Source organism: Oncorhynchus gorbuscha, linkage group LG11 (genome assembly GCF_021184085.1).
Source record: "Oncorhynchus gorbuscha isolate QuinsamMale2020 ecotype Even-year linkage group LG11, OgorEven_v1.0, whole genome shotgun sequence".
In the NCBI taxonomy this organism is placed as follows: domain Eukaryota; kingdom Metazoa; phylum Chordata; class Actinopteri; order Salmoniformes; family Salmonidae; genus Oncorhynchus; species Oncorhynchus gorbuscha.
In genome coordinates, this window is record NC_060183.1 from 61,851,069 (window position 1) to 61,872,340 (window position 21,272).

A 21,272-nucleotide genomic window follows, 5' to 3' on the forward strand; every position below is an offset into this window, starting at 1 on the left:
AGGTGAATGTCGAGACCACTGTGCCACTCGGTAGGCCCCCCCCATTCAATAGTTTTTACATTGGAATTATAGAGTTAAATAACTAAGAGGGAATTTGAGATTACGTGGCATGAGGACTAAAAGTAAAGTATAAACCTTTTGTAAATGGCAGAGGGATCTATACACAGCAATGATTATTATGGATGAATAACATAAGACCAGTGAACATCATTTCAGTCAAATAGATAACCAATTCACACACATTATAGTAATTTAGCAGATGCTCTCATCCAGATTGACGTAAAGGAGCAATTATTTTTAAGTGCCCTGCTCAAGGGCACATCAACATATTTTTCACCTAGTTGGCTCTGGAACTCAAACCAGCAACCTTTTGGTTACTGGCCCAACACACTTAACCACTAGGCTACTTGACGCCAACACAGTCAGTCAAACGATAATTATAGAAACCAAATACCTTTTAATTTCCACAAACCCTGTGCTTTGGGAGAAGACTAAAATTGCATCCTTAAACCTTCCAAGCATTTGCAATTTCAACATAGGCTCCACCATTCCTTGGATGATATTATCCCCCTTCTCATGTTTTCTACGTCTCATCTCGGCCTTCCTCATATCTGATTGATTCCATTGATATCCATTGATTCATGGGATACTGGAGAGGACTGAGGGACCTATTCCTGCACAAAGCTGTTTACAGCTCCTTTAGTGCTGCTTGAATAGTAGGCCTATACTTGCCAGAGGATTTCTAAGAGCCCAGTGTCCTCCCCCCATAATTAGGCCACCCACATTCACAGTCATGCCAGCTCTTTTGATTTAATTTGTGGTCCCTTAGATTTCAACGAAGTCTAATCATTCTGCTGAATAGAGTGTGACACATTTAAAGTGAATTGAACCTACATTTTCAAGAACATTTCCTCAAAATATTTTTATCCTTTGGAAAATGCAGCAAGAAAAATGCTCTGGAAAGTCCCCTGTGCAGGTATGCAGTAGGCCTCGATGGTTTTATTACAATAAATTACAATAAATTAATAATTTATTTCTCGTTCTCCAGAAACCTTTCTCCCAGTTCTTGGAAAAATAAAACATGAATGCATGCTCATCATTTCTGATTAGACCACTTGGCCTTAATGAAATTCTGACCAATTAAATGTGTACGAGCAGTGGAAGGTGGACTTTTGAATTGAACTCAGAGTATGAATTTCACATGCTTCAATGTAAAGGTATAGGACATTCCCTCAGTAATCTTGATATCTCGATGTCACTTCATTTCCCAAAAATTGCCTCCAAAACAAAATCAAATTATATCAAATCAATCAAAATCTACATTTATTTGTCACATACATCATAAACAACAGTGAAATTCTTACGGACCCTTCCCAACAATGCAGGGAGAAAAATAGAAAAATAATAACATGAGGAATAAATACACAATGAGTAACGATAACTTGGCTATACTGTATATATACGGGGGACCAGTACTGAGCCTATGTGCATGGGTACAAGGTAATTGAGGTAGATATGGAAATATAGGTAGGGGTAAAATGACTAGACATAAGGATAGATTGCAGAAGGTTTGGGTAGCTGTTTGGTTAACTATTTAGCAGTCTTATGGCTTTAAGGTAGAAGCTGTTCAGGGTCTTATTGGTTCCAGACTTGGTGCATCGGCACTGCTTGCAGGGCGGTGGCAGAGAGGACAGTCTATGACTTGGGTGGCTAGAGTCTTTGACAATTTTTACGGCCTTCCTTTGACACCACCTGGTATAGAGGTCCTGGATGGCAGGGAGTCTGGCCCCAGTAATGTACTGAGCCTTACGCACTACCCTCTATAGCGTCTTGCGGTGATGCAGCCAGTCAAGATGCTATCAATGGTGAAGCTGTTGAACATTTAAAAGATCTGAGGGCCCATGCTAAATCTTTTCAGCCTCCTGTTGGGGAAGATGCGCTGTCGTTCCTTCTTCACGACTATCAAGGCACAAGGCGAGACCCAAATGCAGACACAGGAGGCAGATGGTTGGAGTCTTACAATGTTTATTAATCCAAAGGGGTAGGCAAGAGAATGGTCGTGGACAGGCAAAAAGGGTTAAACCAGATCAGAGTCCAGGAGGTACAAAGTGGCAGACAGGCCAAGGCAGGCCAAGGCAGGCGGAATGGTCAGGCAGGTTCGTACAAAGTCCAGAAACAGGCAAGGGTCAAAACCGGGATGACTAGAAAAAGGAGAATGCAAAAAGCAGGAGAACGGCGAAAATGCTGGTTGACTTGGAAACCTACAAGATGAACTGGCACAGAGAGATAGAAAACTCAGGGAGAAATACATTGGGGGAAATAAGCGACACCTGGAGGGGGTGGAGACAATCACAAGGACAGGTGAAACAGAACAGGGCGTGACAGTTGGTGAGTGTTGACCATATTAATTCCTTAGTGATGTGGCACCGAGTAACTTGAAGCTCTCGACTCGCTCCACTACATCGCCATCGATGTTGATGACAGCGTGCTCGGTCCTCCGTTTCCTGTAGTCCACATTCAGCACATCCTCCCTATAGGCTGTCTCATCGTTGTCTGTGATCAGGCCTACCACCGTTGTTTAATCAGCAAACTAAATGATGGTGTTGTAGTCGTGCACGGCCACTCAGTCATGGGTAAACAGGGAGTACAGGAGGGGACTAAGCACGCACCCCTGAGGGGCACCCGTGTTGAGGGTCAGCGTGGCAGATGTGTTGTTGCCTACCCTCACCACCTGGGGCGGCCCGTCAGGAAGTCCAGGATCCAGTTGCAGAGGGAGGTGTTCTGTCCCAGGGTCCTGAGCTTAGTGATGAGCTTGGAGGGCACTATGGTGTTGAACAATGAGCTGTAGTCGATGAACAGCATTCTCACATAGGTGCTCCTCTTGTCCAGGTGGGGGAGAGCAGTGTAGAGTGCAATAGAGTTTGTTGGGGCAGTATGCGAATTGGACTGGGTCCAAGGTGTCTGGGATGATGGTGTTGATGTAAGCTCTGACCAGCCTTTCAAGGCTACAGATGTGAGTGCTACGGAGTGATAGTCATTTAGACAGGTTACCTTGGTGTTCTTGGGCACAGGTGGTCTGCTTTAAGCATGTAGGTATTACAGATTGGGTACGGGAAAGGTTGAAAGTGTCAGTGAAGACACTTGCCCGCTGGTCAGTGCATGCTCTGAGTATGCTTCTTGGTAATCCATGTGTGAATGTTAACCTGTTTCAAGGTCTTACTCACATCGGCTATGGAGCGCGAGATCACACAGTCGTCCGGAACAACTGGTTTTCTCATGCATGGTTCAGTATTGCTTGCCTCGAAGCGAGCATGGAAAGCATTTAGCTCAGACCATAGAAGGTATTTAGATCCTCTGGTAGGTTCACATCATTGGGCAACTCGCTGCTGAGTTTCCCTTTGTGTAAAAAAAATATATTTAAAAAACTATTTAACCTTTATTTAGCTAGGCAAGTCAGTTAAGGACAAATTCTTATTTACAAAGACGGCCTATACCGACCAAACCCAGACGACGCTGGGCCAATTGTGTGCCGCCCTATGGGACTCCTAATCACAGCCGGTTGTGATAGTTTGCATGTCGATAGTTCTTCTTGGGACAGGTCTCCGAAGTAAAATATATTTGATCTCAATAGGATTTAGATAAAGAAATGAATAAACAAATATATATATGTGTGTGGTAAATATGCAAATTGTAAAGTCCTAACATGTACTTCACAGCACTGCACAGAGTTCTGAAACTTAGTTTCCATAGACCTCTTTGGCACTCCTATGCTTCGGCTACAATGGGAGTGGTTTTCCTACCATAATGTAGCTTGTCCTCTTCTGTGTCTGGAATCAATTAAATAGCCTCTAGAGCTGTATTTACACAGGCAGCCCAATTCTGATTTTTTCCCCACTAATTTGATCAATCAGATGAGCTCTGAAAAGATCTGGTATGAATGGTCAAAATACCAATTAGTGGATAATAGGTCAGAATTGGGTTGCATGTGTAAAAAAAGCCTATGTGAAAACGAATCCTCACTTTGTAAGCTTTTAAAACTCATTAAGCAAAATAACCTGAAAATAAACATTACCATCTATTTTTATTCATTTGTTTCTACAGTGTCATGGGCCTGTAGGCTACACGATAGCAGAAATTTTAACCTGGTCGAATGTGGACGTTACGTAATTATTTTATGTGTGTTTCATTCGTGTGCTGCTCGAGTGTAGTCTCAATAACCAATCACACTCCAAGCTCTTGACATGCTACCCGGAGAGGGCAGGGTATAGCTGCTCTTATGATGACGTATTTGGATTGACGTGCCAGTGAACGAGTGACCCCGCCAGTCCACTGCCATGCCCCTCGTTGAAACTTAAACCAATGTATTCGCTCGAGCGGAGTCGTCCTGTCTGTTGACAGAGTACGTGCGTAGCAAATAAGATTAAACCCCACTTTTTAAGTCCTGGACTAATTTGTTCGAAAACGTTATAGCTACTCTCAGAGGCTTTTGCCGTTGTCTTTGTGTGGCTAACGTTCTATGTTTGATATCGGAGTGGAAAAGTGTGTCCACACGGAAAGGGAGGAGGATTCATTCTATTCAACCTGGGCCCCCTTCATGCAAGTGAGTTGTGCGCTTTTAGTATGTATGTACAGTAGCTAGTTAGCTAGGCTAACACGTTAGCTAGTTAGCATTAAATGCCACGTTAGCATACTGGCTATCTCATATCTTTACTTGTAGTTAAAGACGTCTGAATTTATTGTTATGCCATATAACGACATATTGCTTATTAAATAAAGTAGTACACGTTTGATTACAACGGAATGTCTTACCCATTTTTACTTGCTCGCGACGACCGGGATAAGCCGACCACTGCACTGCTGGACTTCGATTGATCGTCCTCAGTATGTTGATAATTCAATGAAATGTTGTTATTCATGCCAAACTTTAAAGTCATTATCAAGCATGACAAAGTTAGACTTGGGTGAAAGCTTTTCAGCCTAGTAAATGTTAATTTAGTTACCAATTAACTAGCTGTCAACATTTTAGGCGTAATTTGAGTTCAACCTAAAGCCAATTTTCTCTGGTAAACTACCAAGCCACTAGTTGACGTTAGTTACCCACTGTAGCTATTCAATTCAGAAGGACTTTATATTTACATAACCAAAGCAAGTGAAATAAACAAAAGTGAGAAGACACAAAACATCAACAAAAACATTCTCATTCTAGAAGATGGGAGAGGTTACTGTATACTATAGAGATGGATAGAGGACTCATCTTTGTAGCTGTGTCATTATAGCGTCTGACAGCATGGGCAAATTGAAGTAGTACATTTTTCACAATTGGCTGATCACTCCTGTGACATGGTTGGACATGAATCCAACAGGGTCACAAGGAGGGATCAGCCAAACAAGTTGAAAGCACTGATATACAGTGCCTTCAGAAAGTATTAACACCACTTGACTATTTCCAAATGTTGTAGTGTTACAGCCTGAATTGCAAATGGATTCAATTGAGATTTGTGTCACTAGCCTACACACAATATCTCATAATGTCAGTGGAATTATGTTCTTTGATTCTTTTTTATTTTTACAAATGAATGTAAAAAAAAATATATGTATATATATATATATATTTTATGTATTGCGTCAATAAGTATTCAACCTCTTTGTTATGGCAAGCCTAAATAAGTTGAGGAGTAAAACATGCCTTATTAAGTTGCATGGACTCACTCAGTGTGCAAGTAAGTGTTAAACATGATTTTTGAATGACAACCTCATCTCTGTACCCCAACCACAAAGACCAGGGAGGTTTTCCAATGCCTCACAAAGGGCACCTATTGGTAAATGGGTAAAAATAAAAGAAGCAGATGTTGTTTATCCCTTTGAGCATGGTGGAGTTATTAATTACACTTTGGATGGTGTATCAATACACCCAGTCACAACTAAAATACAGGCATCATTCCTAACTCAGTTGCCGGAGAGGAAGGAAACCACATGAGGCGCATGTGGCTTTGAAACGGTTAGAGTTCAGGCCCTACACCCAAACAAGGGCACTGCGTTCATCCACCTCTGGCCTGCTCGCCTCCCTACCACTGAGGAAGTACAGCTCCCGCTCAGCCCAGTCAAAACTGTTCGCTGCCCTGGCCCCCCAATGGTGGAACAAACTCCCTCACGACGCCAGGACAGCGGAGTCAATCACCACCTTCCGGAGACACCTGAAACCCCACCTCTTTAAGGAATACCTAGGATAGGATAAGTAATCCCTCTCACCCCCCCCTAAGTTTTAGATGCACTATTGTTAAGTGACTGTCCCACTGGATGTCATAAGGTGAATGCACCAATTTGTAAGTTGCTCTGGATAAGAGCGTCTGCTAAATGACTGAAATGTAAATGAAATGAGTTGAAAGACTGATGGGAGAGAACTGAGGATGGATCAACAACTGTAGTTACTCCACAATACTAACCTAATTGACAGTGAAAAGAAGGAAGCTTGTCCAGAATAAAATATTCCAAATCATGCATCCTGTTTGCAATAAGTTACAAATGTAATACTGCAAAAAAAATGTGGCTTTTTGTCCTGAATACAAATTGTTATGTTTTGGGCAAATACAACACATTATTCAGTACCACTCTCCATATTTTCAAGCATAGTGGTGGCTGCATCATGTTGTCGTTAAGGACTGGGGTTTTTCAGTATAAAAAAAGAAACGGAATCGAGCTATGCACAGGCAACCCACACACATTCATATAACCTGCATAGACACACACACACACACACACACACACACACACACACACACACACACACACACACACACACACACACACACACACACACACACACACACACACACACACACACGATTAATGACACAACACAAACACACATACAGTGCATTTGGAAAGTATTCAAACCACTTCCCTTTTTCCACATTACGTTACAGCCTTATTCTAAAATGTATTTAAATAATATATTTTCTTCACACAATACCGCATAATTACAAACAAAAAAGTTTAGACATTTTTGCAAATGTATATCAATTAACATACCTTATTTATATAAATATTCAGACCCTTTTGCTTTGAGAGTTGAAATAGGTTCTACAACTTTATTGGAGTCCACCTGTGTCTGGACAATTTGTTTTTCAGTAGGACAGATTGGAGTAATGGCTACCTCTGTATTTTACGGGAGCCATCAGGTGACCACTTACGCAATGTAGCCGCCTACGGCTATTCTTCAACATAAATGCGTAAAACTACATCACAATGCTGTAGACACCTCACAGCTCAATAGGGACTCATTGGAACGCAGTGCTTTCAAAATATGGGGCACTTCCGGATTGGATTTTTCTCAGGCTTTCGCCTGCAACATCAGTTCTGTTATACTCACAGACGATATCTTTACAGTTTTGGAAACGTTTGTGTTTTATATCCAAAGCTGTCAATTATATGCATATTTTTCCCAAAAATGAAAATACTGCCCCTAGAAAATACTGCCACAGGTTTTAACTGACTTGCCTAGTTAAATAAATAGTCAAACCTGGTTGTCTGCTCTCCATCAGGCACTGGGAGATGAATTCACCTTTCAGCGGACAGTAACCTAAAAGAAGGCCAAATCTACACTGGAGTTGCTAGCCAAGAAGACAGTGAATGTGCCCGAGTGGTTGCGTTACAGTTTTGACTTAAATTTACTTGACATTCTATGACAAGACTTGAAAATGGTAGTCTAGGAATGATCAACCAATTTGACAGAGCTTGAAGAATTTGGAAATGAGTAATGGGCAATTGTTGCACAAACCAGTCCTCCATAGGAATGAATGGAATTCTAGAGTATTTCAATTTGAAAAGTTTCAAGGACAATATTACGTGTTTAAGTATTTTGTTGTTGTAGTGGGGACTAACATTAGTAATAATTAGCTCTCTTAAGTTCTGCAAGGACTGACATGACAAGCAAAACTGCTGATGCATTACCCAATTTTGAAATGGCACCCTGTGCAGTCTACTATTTCAACAGTTTGGGAACCACTGCATTAAACACTACAGTATTTCATTGGCATTCAACATGGATGAACAGCATAAGCAAATATATATGAATGCACTTTTTTTATTTATCTATGTTAGCATTCCATCTCATAAATTATGTTAACCTAAAAATATTTTAATTAGTGCTTTTCAACAACTGCTTGTTTGAGTTTTGGGTTTATTCAGCAGAACTACTCATTGGCACTAGTGAAAAGCCACAATATGTAGAGTGTCCAATCAAAACTGCATCTTTTGACTAATAGTAAAATATGTTACTTGTGTAAACTTTTCTAAGAAAACCAATGGTCCAAAGAGTTTTTACCCTTGTAGGATTGCCAAGATTAGGGCGACTAAATCATTGGAGGCCGTAAGAAGAGGGGATGAAAATATATATTTTTGTCAGCTTGTCTGGGTGTTGTGCGAGAATTAACGAAAACTGACTCAATGTTGAGCTAGTTATCTTTCTTCTCAAATCTGTAGGACATAAAAAATATAAAGGTAAGGCAGATGTGGATTTTGAGATTTTAGTATACTCTTTCTTTATATTGAGATAAACAAGCATATCTCTGAAATGTCAAAGGAGCACTAAGTGTACCACAAGCTTTTACATTTAATTAAACTTGTCATGATAATTTCTAAAATGTGCAGTTTTGTCACACAATTCCACAGATGTCTTACGTTTTGTGGGAGTATGCAATTGGCATGCTGACTGCAGGAATGTCCACCAGATCTTTTGGCAGAGAATTTTTGTTCCTTTTTCTATCATAAGCCGCCTACAACTTCATTTTAGAGAATTTGGTATTCTGTCCAAACGGCCTCACAACCACAGGCCAAATTTGAATTATATGTGGTATGATTGCAAGTTAGCCTATTACAGATCGGGACAAACGATCCACCTACCGCTATTGTCACTATGAATGGTCGATAGAGGGCAGGATAGACAGTTGGATTGGACTATATTGACCTGTGGTATAGTAAGCGTGCGGAAAAGCGTAGTGCCTAAGGGAAGTACCTTGATAAGGGAGGAGCATGCAAAGAGATTGGGAAGTTGGGCTAGGATGGAGTATATGGATAGTAAAAACCTACACAATGGTGTATGTAAACAAGTGGGAAAAAAATGCATTACCCTCCCCTGTGCTCAATATTCAGTGGGGCAAAAAAGTATTTTGTCAGCCACCAATTGTGCAAGTTCTCCTACTTAAAAAGACAAGGCCTGTAATTTTCATCATAGGTACACTTCAACTATGACAGACAAAATGAGAAGAAAAAAATCCAGCAAATCACATTGTAGGGTTTTTAATGAATTTATTTGCGAATTATGGTGGAAAATAAGTATTTGGTCACCTACAAACGAGCAAGATTTCTGGCTCTCACAGACCTGCAACTTCTTCTTTAAGAGGCTCCTCTGTCCTCCACTTGTTACCTGTATTAATGGCACCTGTTTGAACTTGTCAGTATAAAAGACACCTGTCCACAACCTCAAACAATCACACTCCAAACTCCACTATGGCCAAGACCAAAGAGCTGTCAAAGGACACCAGAAACAAAATTGTAGACCTGCACCAGGCTGGGAAGACTGAATCTACAATAGGTAAGCAGCTTGGTTTGAAGAAATCAACTGTGGGAGAAATTATTAGGAAATGGAAGACATACAAGACCACTGATAATCCCCCTCGATCTGGGGCTCCACGCAAGATCTCACCCCGTGGGGTCAAAATGATCACGTGAACAAAAATCCCAGAACCACACGGGGGGACCTAGTGAATGACCTGCAGAGAGCTGGGACCAAAGTAACAAAGCCTACCATCAGTAACGCACTACGCCGCCAGGGACTCAAATCCTGCAGTGCCAGACGTGCCCCCCTGCTTAAGCCAGTACATGTCCAGGTCCGTCTGAAGTTTGCTAGAGAGCATTTGGATGATCCAGAAGAAGATTGGGAGAATGTCATGTGTTCAGATTAAACCAAAATATAACTTTTTGGTAAAAACTCAACTCGTCGTGGTTGGAGGACAAAGAATGCTGAGTTGCATCCAAAGAACACCATACTATATTGTGAAGCATGGGGGTGGATACATCATGCTTTGGGGCTGTTTTTCTGCAAAGAGATCAGGACGACTGATCTGTGTAAAGGAAAGATTGAATGTGTCCATATATCGTGAGAGAACCTCCTTCCATCAGCAAGGGCATTGAAGATTAAACGTGGCTGGGTCTTTCAGCATGACAATGATCCCAAACACCGCCTGGGCAACGAGGGAGTGGCTTCGTATGGATTTCAAGGTCCTGGAGTGGCCTAGCCAGTCTCCAGATCTCAACCCCATAGAGAATCTTTGGACGGAGTTGAAAGACTTTTTCCCAGCAACAGCCCCAAAACATCACTGCTCTAGAGGAGATCTGCATGGAGGAATGGACCAAAATACCAGCAACAGTGTGTGAAAACCTTGAAGACTTAAAGAAAATGTTTGACCTCTGTCATTACCAAAAAAGGGTATATAACAAAGTACTGAGAAACTTTTGTTATTGACCAAATACTTATTTTCCACCATAATTTGCAAATAAATTCATAAAAAATCCTGCAATGTGATTTTCTGGATTTTTTTTTTCTCATTTTGTCTGTCATAGTTGAAGTGTACCAATGATGAAAATTACAGGCCTCATCTTTTTAAGTAGGAGAACTTGCACAATTGGTGGCTGACTAAATATTTTTTTGCCCCACTGTACATCTCAACCCTCCCAAGATCACAACAAAAAAAGTTAGGACCCCCACCCCACCCCCCACCCCACCAATTTAGAACTGTCCCTATTTCGCTGGTACCTTGTACATGTAGCCATCGCTGATTTTAAAATGTATGTGATCATAAGTCTTATGCAATGTTTTGCAAATGGCTTCTTCTGTTCTGTATTGCAGGTTGGTTGTACCTTTTCAAGGCCACTGCTGCAGGGGCCAAATACTCATGGAAACACTGCCGGAGGCACCACAGGGGTGCAGTGGATAACCAAGCTTGAGAATGACCTGAAGACAAGTTAAAACACAATAATCACCCAAAGAACTATTGAGGGCTAGAATGTTCATTAAGTGTTGTGTTTAGTTTTTTTTGTTTGCTCCATTAATATATTCTTGGAAAACCTGAGGAGTAACTAATTGGAACTCTAACCTGCCCGAACAAGTTATTCACAGCAGTGTTCATTTAAAATAATATACATATATATATATATATATATACCAACAACAACCAAAAACACCCGTGAAAAGTCTCTACGATGGCCGCAGAAGGATATCAGTACAGGGCACTTTATGATTACAAGAAGGAGCGAGAGGAGGACATTGACCTCCATGTGGGGGACATCTTAACAGTGACCAAAGGGACCCTGGTGGCCCTAGGGTACAGTGACGGCCTGGAGGAAAGGCCAGAGGACATTGGCTGGCTGCCTGGCTTTAACGAAACCACTCAGGAAAAGGGAGACTTTCCAGGGACATATGTGGAGTTCATTGGGAAGAAGAGGATCTCTCCTCCCACTCCCAAGCCGAGACCCCCCAGACCCTTACCCGTGGCCCCGGGCTCCTCCAAGGCTGACTCTGGTGATGAACTAGGTGAGTGTTAAACAGTCTGAGCCTTCTTCAACTGAACCCCAATACAAGGTTTCTGGGACCTGGAGTTGTGATTTGTACATAACAAAACAATGTTCACATTGTAAACAAAAAAACTCAAACAGAAACAATTCGAACATTTCACACTGCATGGGTAAAATGTTGAGCTGGGTGATATAGACACAAATCCATATTATGATAAATTTACTGAATTATCACTAACGATAAATTGAATGATAAATTGGTACATTAATGTTCACCATAGTATTTTTTCATGTTTTACCTTGCTACTACTTTGAATGTTGTTTTATCAATCTATCAATTGTCCAATGAACAAAAACATATTACAAAAGTATTTATTTGGTATGTCAATTTTCGGTTATCATTTTCAGTTATCATCCCAGATCTTTTTGTTTGTTTTTACATGCCCTACGAACCCCATTGAAGGTTTTGATTGAATCGGCCCCTACGCAATTAAGCCAACAATCAGTTAACAATTAACAATCAGTTGCTGAAACAAAATGCCCAACCAAAGGCTAATCCACGATAGTTTTGCAGGCAGCCAAGCTGACATGTAACCTTGCTGTAGAGGTGGTGGGATGGTTCATCCTTCACATAGACTAACCTCTTGTTAACATTGCCACTGAGTTTTAGATAGCCCTTACAAACTCCTTTTGTTGGATTTAATCGAAAATACTTTTAAACCCACAAAGCAAATCCAGATGGTCGGCTGCTTTGCAAATACCCTACCCCTTGCATTTCAATCGTCCCTCAGTGGTATGCTTCTTTTTGAAAGCACTTGAAATACTCTACCCTGATGTTATAACATTGCATTTTATTCACAGAACTTCCCATCTGTGTTGGATGGACCTTGTGCATTACTGTATTTGTCACATTTCAAAAACTTAGTTCCTTCACCATTTGAGAATCTGTGTGTGGAAGCCATTTGGTCAAACCACAGTAGTAATTCAACCCATTGGGCTCACTTCACAGTTCCATTTACACTCTGCTCCAGAGTAGTATTGTGTTGCACATGGTTGTGTTGTAGCTAGGACACACAAGATTGTAGACGCCTCATAATGAAATCATATAAGATAAAAAGTTATGGATTCCAATGCCTAACCTTTTATTAGGTTTGTTCTCTCCCTTACATCAAATAGATCCCCCAAAACATATATGTAAGCGACCAAAGCAAACAATGCCTGATTTATGTTATCTTTATGTTGTGTTGGATGCATTTGTTGAAGCAATTCATTTGGCTATCTACAAAGTATTAGCCAATTCTCTCTCTTGTCTAGTATTATCCCTCTTGTCTAGTATTATCCTATCTCTTTGTCGTGTCTTTAGCTATGCTGGATTAAGTGATATGACATGCTATTCTAAAAAATAATTTCTCCGTAATTAATATGACATGATTGAGCTAATCATGTAAATGTAATTAACTAGAGTCTGGCACCACAAAATAATATTTATAGAGCTGTTATCTTACGAAAAAACTCTTAAAGACCTAGTAATATTTTACATTAATAGCAGTCAACATTAAACGTCATCTTAATTCGGTTTTATCTGAAAGTTGTAAATTCTTGGTTATCTTCACGAACCCTGGATAACAAGTTGAATCAGCAATTCAAAATTGGGTTTAATTATTAATTTACAAAATACCTAACTAATCACACAGAATTACACACACATATTTAAATCATAACTTGATTACAAATTGCGTCATAAAGGAAAACGTCCCTAACGGGCGGAACACATATGACAGCTGGTTACACGAAAGAAAAGGGGCTGGGTTTGAGTGAAAGAGCAGGAAGACTGAGGAACAAAGTGCGAAGCTGTGCTATCGTAAAAACAGTATCTTATGCATTCTAAATTACCACCCTTTTGGAAAAGGAAAATGCAATAAATATTTACTGATGTTGGCTTCGTTCTGTAGTTATTATCTGAACCATTCTGACATCGGACCGTCGTCCTCGGAACAGGAGGTTATATTGTCGTCAAGGCTTTATATAGGAAGGGAGAGGAGGGCGTGTTTGAAAAGTTTTATAGCCCAAGTCCCTTCACAGGGGCGGGCCACTGATTTGAGCAGAGCCCTACCTTATGAAAACCCAAATCTCACATAATGGAATCTAAAATCACATTTCATCCCATCACGAATAATTTAATATTCAAACATTTAAATTGAACGACAATTCCATGTGAATCCGACAACTCTGATGTGTAGACTTTCCACTGTAGAGTTTGTCATCTTATCATTGATGAGAATGTCTCAGATGACAACCGAACTGACATACATTTACATTTACATTTAAGTCATTTAGCAGACGCTCTTATCCAGAGCGACTTACAAATTGGTGCATTCACCTTATGACATCATTAAGTACCACCGCATATGTTCAATTTGTCGGATTACCAGAATATAATTAATTTTCCCCCACTTTCTGATGTTCCCAGAATCTCTGTTAACCAAGGGTTTTGCAAATGTATCATCAGTAGGGTAGAGAGGAAAAAGGGGGTAAGAGGTATTTATGACTGTCATAAACTTACCCCAGGCCAACGTCATGACATCTTCTTAGATGATTGGACATTCGAACTACTGCCCAGTTTATTGCTAACCTGGTTAGCAGATGTGCGTCACAGATCTCTACGTATCCATCCTTCAATTGGGGCCTGTGGAAACCTGTTGCCTTGGAGTTGGAAAAAAGCAGAGGTGTTTTCAAGTCGCAGTAATTGCAGAGAACGTAACATTTACAAAATGAAGTGTCCACACGATTGTCACAATCATGTTGTGTTTTTTGTCCCTCTTCTTTCATCATAGAGAATGGGTAAATTTATATTTTGCTTGTTTTTTAAATGTTGCTTACCTGGCTGTATGCTTTCTGGTCACGCTGAATGGAACGATTGCATCCTGTGAGGTTTCCAATGATGATTTGTTAGGAAGTGATGATTGCTAAACGGTTTACTACAATGTTTACTAAACGTCAGATTGGTGTAGCCTACGCGCCAACGTTTGCAAGTGAGCCATTTCCTTGACAGTTTATTTCTTTACATTAAGCCCAAGCAAGTCAGTTGACATTTTTTCCTTTTTCTTTTGATCCCAGCGTCAAACACTAGCTGAAAAAGGAGACTCGCATGGTGGGACTACAATGACATCTTTGATAACAAGTGGCAGTGCTCACATAGCCCCACTGAATGCTAACCAGGGCCGGAGGACAATGGGGCTTGGCTCCGGTCCAGTGCATTGTGGTGCTGTGCAGCACCTGGTACCAGCCCAGTGGTTGGACTGCTGGACCACTCCTCTTTGAAACTCCTCCTGGCCAGCATCGAGAATTTTTTATTTTTTTGCTGTAGGCACAATATATATTTTTTTTACCGTCATGCTATTTTCTACTGACTAATCCATGTGAAATAAATAGGCTTCCAGTTCAGATCTGGCCCATTTATTTGCATTGGGTATTTTTTTGGGGAGATTATTTTGGTCTGGCTAAGAAAATCTGCCAAAATCTGCCGCTAACAAAAGATGACGAGAGCCATCTTCGTGTTGTGGAAAAGCCTCAAGTCAACGCGATTGCATATCACACCTTTGAAATGTCATTTTTCTGTGTCATGTTTGACACCTTTGAAATGTAATTTTTCTGTGTCATGTTTAAAAATAAAGTTAAACCGAAACAACCCGGGCTGTTTCAGGCAACACCAACACAATTCTATATGGCCACTCGAGGCTACAAGACTTTGTAAGTAGAAAGACATGCATCTTTAAAGATGCTGTGACGTATATTCAGGCTCTCTGACATTGCGTAGATCTGTCAGCTCACCTATACAACAGGCTCTGGTGACCTGGTTTCCATTTCCTGTCCTTTGTGGTGCTATTGTGAAATTCTTTAGCTGGGGCTTGCAGGGTGAGCGAGGAGCCATATGTGAAGGGGGCATGTGGTGAATGGGCATGACTGTGGTTGAGTGGCAGCGCTGAGCCCAGAGCAAGTGTGAATGTAGCACCAGGAAAAGAAAAGTCTCTGTGTCACGGGAAGGGGGAGAGAGTGCTTAAGGCTGGGAGGGAAGGGGCTGGGGAAGGGGATTGGTGAGCTGAGTGATCAGGGCTGCAGACTGGCTGGTGAGAAAGGAGAGGGGCTGGGAAGTGTGGAGACTAAGGGGCTGAGGAGGGCTCTGGGCTAGTTAGTCTTGTTGCTTCAGAGTGTGATTTATTGCCTGCCACTGAGGGATCTGGCAGATCCCCCTCTTTCTTCCTTCCCTCCAGTGCTTCAGCTTTTTTTCCTCTGACCCTCTTTTTTTAGTGTTTTGATAATGTTCTTGGAGTCGGTCCCTGCTGGGAGGGTGGGAGGGAGGAGAGCGTAGGCTTTGAAAGGGGCCTCTGCTCTCACTGAGCCACAGGGGTTTATTTCAGAGCAGCAGATGTGGATAGAGGGAAAGAGCGAAAGAGGGCTGGGCCGGGCTTGGAGAAGCATTCCGGTTCATTCCAGCTCCCAGTCTTTTTAAAACACCAGCATGCTGCTGCTCCTTTCCTAGGCCTCTCGACTGAGTCATGTAGCCAGCCAGCCAGCCTTGAAAAGAGGACCTTCACTCTGGCCCTGAAAGCCACTGAGAAGAAGGAAGCGTCACTTTCAGGTCACAACTTCACAACCTATTTTGTCTGGCAGGCTTGAACCAGAAGATCTTCCTACTAACTCCTCCCTTGTAGACCATTTTAAATAGTGTATGATGTGATCCTGGTGTTGAGGCCATTTTATGCAGCTGAGGTTGTTTATTATGTGACAAAACGGCACACTAGAATGTCCCTCTGTTTTATAACCAGCTATACTTGTCTGAGTTTTCTTTGTCACCACCAGCCTTGTGGTGGGGACCAGCTGACAATAGTGCTGACTACTGTCATCATTCAATTGGATCGCCCATTGATACCATAACATATTCTAACCGCAATCTCTCACATGGACAATGTTTGAATTTTGTGCGATGGTTGATAGCTTGCCTATAGGTAAAAAAAAGAACATCTGTTTTGTGCTTTATTGCAGACGGTGTTGCTAAAGCCTAATTTCTGCTTCATGTGTATGCAGCTATTAGCACACCATAAATACCATAGTGTACCGTAATTGCTGGACTATTAAGCGCACCTGAATATAAACCGCACCCACTGAATTATAAAACAAATATGTATTTTGTACATAAATAAGCCGCACATGTCTATAAGCCGCAGGTGCCTACCGGTACATTGAAACGAATTAACTTTACACAGCCTTTAAACGAAACACGGCGTTGTAACAAAATTAAATAGGCTTTAACGAAACATGGCTTGTAACAAAAATAAATAGGCTTTAATGAAACACGGCTTGTAACAAATTAAATTAAAACAGTAGCCTACCAAGAAAGTCATTGGTCACTATCTTCCTCCTCCTGTGCACTGAAACCACTGAAGTCATCTCCTTCGGTGTCGGAGTTGAATAGCCTCAGAATTGCTTCATCCAATGTTGGATTGTTTTAATTGTCGCTCTCATCACTTTCATCCGGAGGCAAATACCCCGCTGAGCTCATGCTGCCCCTTCAACACGTAGCAGTCCAGCCTTTCGAAATCTGTTAATGATAGTGGATTTTTTGACATTGCTCCACGCTGTCAGGACCCAGTGGCAGACTTGACCAGAAGATGCTCTTTGCCTGCGGCCCGTTTTAGTGAAGGATTTCTCCCCACTTGTCATCCAAGCCTCCCACTGAACAAGGAGCGCCACCTTAAATGCACGATTTACACTGATGTCGAGTAGTTGCAAATACTTTGGGCCATCTGCTTTTCTTCCCTCTCAAAGCTTTTGTTGTATTTTTGCACGGAGTCAGTTCCTCACGCTGCTGTTTCCAACGTCTTATCATCGACTCATTAAGGCCAAGCTCCCATGCAGCAGCTCTATTTCCTTTTCCAACAGCCAGATCGATCGCCTTCAACTTGAAAGCTGCATCATATGCATTTCTCCGTGTCTTTGCCATGATGAGGGTGACAAAATTACTACCGTAATCAGAATGATGGGGAGTTTGAGCGCGCTCGACTCAGTTTTCTGGCGGCATGAATCTTGTGAAAGCCGGAAAAATCCATAAATTAGCCGCGTCATTGTATAAGCCGCGAGGATCAAAGTGTGGGAATAAAGTAGCGGCTTATAGTCCGGAAATTACGGTATATAGACAAACAAATAAGAATAACTATTCAAACTACACAGGAGCTTCTCATGTAAACCATATCACACATAATGCTGAACACTTGATTTAATGAAACGATTCATATGTGTGGACATTTCAGAAATGAGATTTTAATCTACATCCGCCTCTTTACACTGCAAAAATGTGTCATGGGGTGTGTGTCGTCAAACTAGTGTAGTGTAAAGTAGATCCCAACTGACATTATCAGCTGAAATGATCCTTTTACAGATGTATTTGTATCTCAACATTTAATCCACCGAAAAGGAGTGAAAGAAAAACTGATAGACATACCCCAGTCGCAGCAAAAGGTGGCGCTACAAAGTATTAACTTAAGGGGGCTGAATAATTTTGCACGCCCAATTTTTCAGTTTTGAAATTTGTTAAAAAAGTTTGAAATATCCAATAAATGTCGTTCCACTTCATGATTGTGTCCCACTTGTTGTTGATTCTTCACAAAAAAAATACAGTTTTATATCTTTGTTTGAAGCCTGAAATGTGGCAAAAGGTCGCAAAGTTCAAGGGGGCCGAATACTTTCACAAGGCACTGATATATATATATATATATATATATTTACAACTTTTTTCACATTTTTTTCCCCCATCAACTCCTCTTCAAAACACTCTCCTGCAACCTGCCTCACCAATTTATATTTATAAAAAAGTATTATTTACCTCAAATCTGTAATCCTCCAAGAAGCTAGCCAGAAACTCCAAGAAGCTAGCCAGGAGCTAATCCAGGAGCTAATCCAGAAGCTAATCCAGAAGCTAATCCAGAAGCTAGTTTAGAAGCTAGTTAGCTTCTTTACTGGCAAATCGTTAGTTTTCAGCTAACCACGGTTTGTGGTCATCAGCTATCCTTTAGCTCGAAAATCTATTGCCACTTTTGTACGGCGCAGTGCGGCTCGGAACGAAACATACTGGACCAATTTTTCTCTCCATGTCCCTGGATTTGAACCGCTAACTCTGGACATTCATACCTGGATCTCACAGCTGCTATCTGTGTGACTATCGGCTTTTGTCGATTCCGGAGCAAACATCAATTATTCCGGAGCTAGCCAGCTCCGTCAATCACTCCTGAGTTCCATCAATCACTCCTGGGCTGCAGTCACCTATCGGACCCATTTTACTGCCTACGCGGAGCCCCACCGGGCCTTCACAACTGGACTGCCGACTTTATCTACCCGAAGGAGTTATCCGGCTGGTCCTCTGTCGCGACGTTACCTGAACGCCCATCTGCGGCCTGCTAACCGTTAGCTGTCTTACCGGCTGCTATCTGAATAGACAATCGGACAATTTATTTATTTTTATTATGTTTTCTTCTTGTGCCTCTATATCTATTGTTTTTATTTTTGTTGTTGTTGTTGTGTGATTTGGATTAATCCCCTCTACCACACGGAACCCCACTAATCTACTGATGGAACGCAAGAGGTGGCTAATAACAGACCTCCATCCTATGCTAGCTTGCTACCGATGGCTGGGCTAGCTGTCTAAATCCCCGTGACCCCCAACCAACCTCTCCACTCACCGGACCCTTTTGATCACTCGACTAAGCATGCCTCTCCTTAATGTCAACATGCCTTGTCCATTGCTGTTCTGGTTTGTATTTATGGTCTTATTTCACTGTAGAGCCTCTAGTCCTGCTCACAATACCTTATCCAACCTATTAGTTCCACCACCCACACATGCAATGACATCTCCTGGTTTCAAATGTTTCTAGAGACAATATCTCTCTCTTCATCACTCAGTACCTAGGTTTACCTCCACTGTATACACATCCTACCATACCTTTGTCTGTACATTATACTTTGATGCTATTTTATCGCCCCCAGAAACCTCCTTTTACTCTCTGTTCTAGACGACCAATTCTTATTGCTTTTAGCCGCACCCTTATTCTACTCCTATGTTCCTCTGGCGATGTAGAGGTGAATCCAGGCCCTGCAGTGCCTAGCTCTACTCCAATTCCCCAGGCGCTCTCTTTTGACGACTTCTGTAACCGTAATAGCCTTGGTTTCATGCATGTTAACATTAGAAGCCTCCTCCTTAAGTTTGTTCTATTCACTGCATAAGCACACTTGGCCAACCAGGATGTTCTAGCTGTGTCTGAATCCTGGCTTAGGAAAACCACCACAAATTCTGTCATTTTAATTCCAAACTACAACATTTTCAGACCAGATAGAACTGCCAAAGGGGGCGGTGTTGCAATCTACTGCAAAGATGGCCTGCAGAGTTCTGTCCTACTATCCAGGTCTGTACCCAAACAATTTGAACTTCTACTTTTAAAAATCCACCTCTCTAAAAACAAGTCTCTCAACGTTGCCGCCTGCTATAGACCACCCAGCTGTGCTCTGGACACCATATGTGAACTGATTGCCCCCATCTATCTTCAGAGCTCGTGCTGCTAGGCGACCTAAACTGGAACATGCTTAACACCCCAGCCATCCTACAATCTAAACTTGATTCCCTCAATCTGACACATTATCAATGAACCTACCAGGTACCTCCCCAAAGCCTTAAACACGGGCACCCTCATAGATATCATCCTAACCAACTTGCCCTCTAAATACACCTCTGCTGTCTTCAACCAAGATCTCAGCGATCACTGCCTCATTGCCTGCATCCGTAATGGGTCAGCGGTCAAATGACCTCCACTCATCACTGTAAAACGCTCCCTGAAACACTTCAGCGAGCAGGCCTTTCTAAGCGACCTGGCCGGGGTATCCTGGAATAATAATAATATATAATATATGCCATTTAGCAGACGCTTTTATCCAAAGCGACTTAGTCATGTGTGCATACATTCTACGTATGGGTGGTCCCGGGGATCGAACCCACTACCCTGGCGTTACAAGCGCCATGCTCTACCAACTGAGCTACAGAAGGACCATAGGATATTGATCTCATCCCGTCAGTAGAGGATGCCTGGATATTCTTTTAAAATGCATTCCTAACCATCTTAAATAAACATGCCCCATTCAAGAAATTTAGAACCAGGAACAGATATAGCCCTTGGTTCTCCCCAGACCTGACTGCCCTTAACCAACACAAAAACATCCTATGGCGTTCTGCATTCGCATCAAACAGCCCCCGTGATATGCAGCTGTTCAGGGAAGCTAGAAACCATTATACACAGGCAGTTAGAAAAGCCAAGGCTAGCTTTTTCAAGCAGATATTTGCTTCCTGCAACACTAACTGTAAAAAGTTCTGGGACACTGTGAAGTCCATGAAGAATAAGAACACCACCTCCCAGCTGCCCACTGCACTGAAGATAGGAAACACTGTCACCACTGATAAATACACCATCTGACTTAGGATACGTGGACAACTACACATACTTAGGTGTCTGGTTAGACTGTAAACTCTCCTTCCAGACCCATATCAAACATCTCCAATCCAAAGTGAAATCTAGAATTGGCTTCCTATTTCGCAACAAAGCATCCTTCACTCATGCTGCCAAACATACCCTCGTAAAACTGACCATCCTACCAATCCTCAA

General features: G+C 41.8%; 1 protein-coding gene across 2 annotated transcripts in view; it reads left to right on the top strand.

Annotated features, from left to right (window-relative positions):
* Positions 1–4,356: 4,356 nt before the first annotated feature.
* pik3r1 (phosphoinositide-3-kinase, regulatory subunit 1 (alpha)) overlaps positions 4,357–21,272 on the top strand; it is a 56,850-nt gene continuing 39,934 nt past the window's right edge. For both annotated transcript variants that reach the window (XM_046370383.1, XM_046370384.1), the window contains exons 1-2: positions 4,357–4,600; positions 10,907–11,590. In XM_046370383.1, the coding sequence (XP_046226339.1) occupies positions 11,260–11,590 (331 nt within the window). In that variant the 5' untranslated portion in view covers positions 4,357–4,600; positions 10,907–11,259. The remainder of the gene's footprint in view (positions 4,601–10,906; positions 11,591–21,272) is intronic.